Raw genomic sequence first — 3,683 nt, forward strand, 5'->3', positions numbered from 1 at the left:
CTTGGGATCTTTTACGTCCACCTGAGAGAGTTGACGGGGCCTCGGTTTAACGTCTCATCTGAAAGGCGGCACCTCCGACAGTGCAGCACTCCCTCAGCACTGCACTAGGAGTGTCAGCCTAGATTTATGTGCTCAAGCCCCTGGAGTGGGACTTGAACCCACAACCTTCTGACTCAGAGGCAAGTGTGCGACCCACTGAGCCACAGCTGACATTAAAGCATAGTTTTTAAATTCACAAACGGTGGAGATCCCTAAATTGCGAGCACAGCAGATGCCCATGTTGGGCAAGGCCCAACATGTGCCTTGTTTTAGGAGAACCAGTTAAAAATATCAGTTACCAGTTTGGTATTTTGGAAATACTAGACAGACTAATGGGATTCGAGCGAAGTCCGGCTACAACAACGAGATCAACCTTCAGATTTTAATTTTAAAAAGTGTGTCACCACCAAAACCTCAAGGATACACAAAAAACAGGGAGGGGGGAAGCGGGTTCCACTGTCGTTAACCAAGTGAATGCCTGGTCTGCAACTCGGCGGCTGCCCACAGGAAGGCGCCCGAGGACCGACTGCTCCACAATTGGCCTCTTACCAACCGGCTTCATGGAAAACAAAAACACACACAAAAGAGCTGCTAAAACGTGAAAATTTATTGGCTCCCCGCACTGTTAACACAGTTACTTATTATTAGTAATCTTTAGATCTGTTTTTACATTTCACTTTTTAAAAAGTAGCAAACATTACATTCAATAAAAGAAAAAAAAATTAAATCAAGACACATCCTCTACAATATATCACTGTTAAAGTCACCTTAAATTTTCTGAAAACGAAACGCACATAGCGGATTTAAAAACCAAAAAAAGAATTTGATTATGGCGTTCTCTTATTTCCATAAAGTATATATTTATATAACTGAGGTAGATTTCTGGTCTAGATTTGCCACCAGAAACATTAGATTGTAAACAAATTTAGACAAAGTATACATTCAGTCACTAGAAAACGTTTATCCCAGACTCAAAATAGTCTCAATAAAATGTCCAGATATGATTAGTCTACTGGCCAGGAGCATGAACTGAACTGGGCTCACGTTGCCTTCCTTGGCTGGGGTTATTTTAACGGACCCTCTTGCTAACGCAGTTTCTGGTCTTCAGTTTGGGAATGGTGGGCTGGAGCTTGGAGAGTGGGCAGTATTTGATGGTGTGCGCGTTGTCCCCATTGGCACCGCACAGAGGGCAAGTGTACCTCCTCAAGATGGGGCACAGCACCCGGCCGTCGGGACTCTTCAGGATGTGGGTGGTGTACAGGGTCACCGACTCGTTGTTGTTCCTGCAGAAGACGCAGATCTGGAGGTCGGACTTGCCCCGGCCGGCCCGCTGGTGAGCGGGAGGGTGCTGCTGGTAGTGGTAGTGATGGGGGGAGTGAGGGACCGGCAGGTGGCTCTTGCTGTCCATCATGATCACATCCACTCGGTTCCAGCCGGCCTGCTCACGCTCCACTCGCTGTTGCTGTCGCTGTTGTTGTTGTTGCTGCTGCTGCTGCTGATCGCCGCTGGCCGGGTAACCCAGCAGCGGCGGGCTGGATCCCCCCGAGAAAGGGCTGAACTCGGCGAAGCGCTCTTGCAAATCCGAGCCCAGCAGCTGGCCGTGGTGGGAGCAGAGCCCCAGCTCGCTCAGGTCCAGGGAGCGGGCCAGGTAGGGCGCCCGGGACTGCAGCGTCAACTGGCCGCCCTTGCCCGCCTCGGTGACAGCTTTGCTGACCAGTGTGGTCAGACCCAAGTAATCATTCCACGAGTTAAAAGTGTTTCCGTAAGTACTGGCGTACCTCTGCTGCAAATAATCCACCGGGCTGCTGTGATTTTCCAACTCAACGTGGTTGTCTATGGACCCGAAAGTTTCCATTTCTCATTTACAGGGATTTGCTTCTTTTTTCCTCCTCCCCTCCCCGTTGTTAAATTCTTCGACGATGCCCCGTTTTGAACAGTGCAATTCTTCCCAGTCCTCTTGCACATAAATGCAAAATGCAAGAAGACCAAACTTTGCAGCGAGAGATTCCCCCCTCTCTCTCTCTCGCTCTCCGAGCACCCTTTAAATCCTGCAAATTTCACACAAACAAAGTCTCCAGCGCCATTTCTCTCCTTTCTGCTCCCCAACCAGCCGACTATCTCTTCAGAAATACTCAGCCGGCTCCTCGGGGCCCCGCCCGCCGCCGCCGCTGATTGCACCGCGGTCGGGTGCTGCTGTCCAATGGCTGGGAACGGTCTCTCTCTCTCTCTCTCTGGTTGGTTGGCGGCGCTGTCAATCACCCAGCGCTCCCCCCCCAGCCACTGTTCAATGGCCAGCGCCCGGGTCAAGAACAGGCAAGACTGCAAATCTACATTCTACTGGGATGGAAAGTTGGAAGCATACTTGCGTCCTATGAAATTAAACAGCCATTTGAATCGTCTCCCTCAACAGTTACATGGATTGCAGCGATAGCAAAATACTGCGAGGACTGGAAATCCGAAATAACAACAGAAAAATGCTGGAAAAACTCAGCAGGCCAGGCAACATCCATGGAGAGAGAGATAGAATCAACGTTTCGGGTCGTAACCCTTCTACAGAACTGAGAGACAAGGCAGGCAATGAAACAAAAGGCAGTTTGGGGGGCTGGGAACTGGGGGCGGGGATGAAAGAAGAGACATTAAGAGATATTCAAGGTGAGACCAGATGGTAATAGGACAGGTAAAGAAACAGACAATGGCTCTAAATGAAGTGTGAAATGCGCTGGCAGAGTGAGAGACAGCTGCCATGTGGGGGAGAGAAAAAAGGAAAAGGCACAAACCAAAAGTGTGGATAAAAAATATAATAGGGGCCGAGGTTATGATCTGAAGTTGTTGAACTCAATATTGAGTCCAGAAGGCTGTAAAGTGCCTAATCGGAAGATGAGGAGCTGTTCCTCGAGTTTACGGTGAGCTTCCGTGGAACAATGCAAGAGGCCGCAGATGGTGAGGTCTGAGTGGGAATGGAACGATGAATTGAAATGACAGGTGACCGGAAGCTCCGGGTCACCCCCCTTACGGACTGAACGGAGGTGTTCCGCAAAGTGGTCACCCAATCTGCGTTTGGTCTCCCCAATGTAGAGGAGACCACATCGTGAGCAGCGAATACAGTAGACTAGATTGCAAGAAGTACAAGTAAATCGCTGTTTTACCTGGAAGGGGTGTTTGGGGCACTGGACAGTGGGAAGGGGGGAGGTATATGGGCAGGTGTTGCATCTCCTGCGCTTGCACGGGAAGGTGCCGGGCAAAGGGGAAGTGGTGCTGGGGGTGATAGAGGAGTGGACCAGGGTGTCTCGGAAGAAGCGGTCCCTACGGAATGCTGAAAGGGGAGGGGAGGGGAAGATGCGTTTTGTGGTGGGATCACGTTGGAGGTGGCGGAAATGGCGGAGGAAGATCCGTTGAATGTGGAGGCTGGTGGGGTGAAAGGTGAGGACAAGGGAAACCCTATCGTGGTTCCGGGAGGGAGGGGCAGGGGTGAGGGCTGAAGTGTGGGAGATAGAACGGACCTGGTCGAGGGCCGTGTCAACCACGGTAGAGGAGAATCCTCGGTTGAGGAAAAAGGAAGACATCTCGGAAGCACTGGTGTGGAAGGTGGCATCGTCAGAGCAGATGCGGCGGAGACGGAGAAACTGGGAGAATGGAATAGAGTC

General features: G+C 50.9%; 1 protein-coding gene across 1 annotated transcript; it reads right to left on the bottom strand.

The window, feature by feature from the left end:
- Positions 1-628: 628 nt before the first annotated feature.
- Positions 629-2,170, bottom strand: LOC147113385 (nanos homolog 1-like). The gene has a single exon (XM_085994011.1). The coding sequence runs from the start codon at positions 1,892-1,894 to the stop codon at positions 1,109-1,111; it is 786 nt and encodes a 261-aa protein (XP_085850137.1). The 5' UTR covers positions 1,895-2,170; the 3' UTR covers positions 629-1,108.
- Positions 2,171-3,683: the final 1,513 nt, after the last annotated feature.

Source organism: Somniosus microcephalus, chromosome 8 (genome assembly GCF_052327205.1).
Source record: "Somniosus microcephalus isolate GS21.2 chromosome 8, FLI_Smic_1.0, whole genome shotgun sequence".
NCBI classification, from domain to species: Eukaryota; Metazoa; Chordata; class Chondrichthyes; order Squaliformes; family Somniosidae; genus Somniosus; species Somniosus microcephalus.

Coding starts and splice junctions, on each gene's coding strand:
- LOC147113385 (XM_085994011.1), bottom strand. CDS start 1,894: ATGGAAACTTTCGGGTCCATAGACAACCACGTTGAGTTGGAAAATCAC.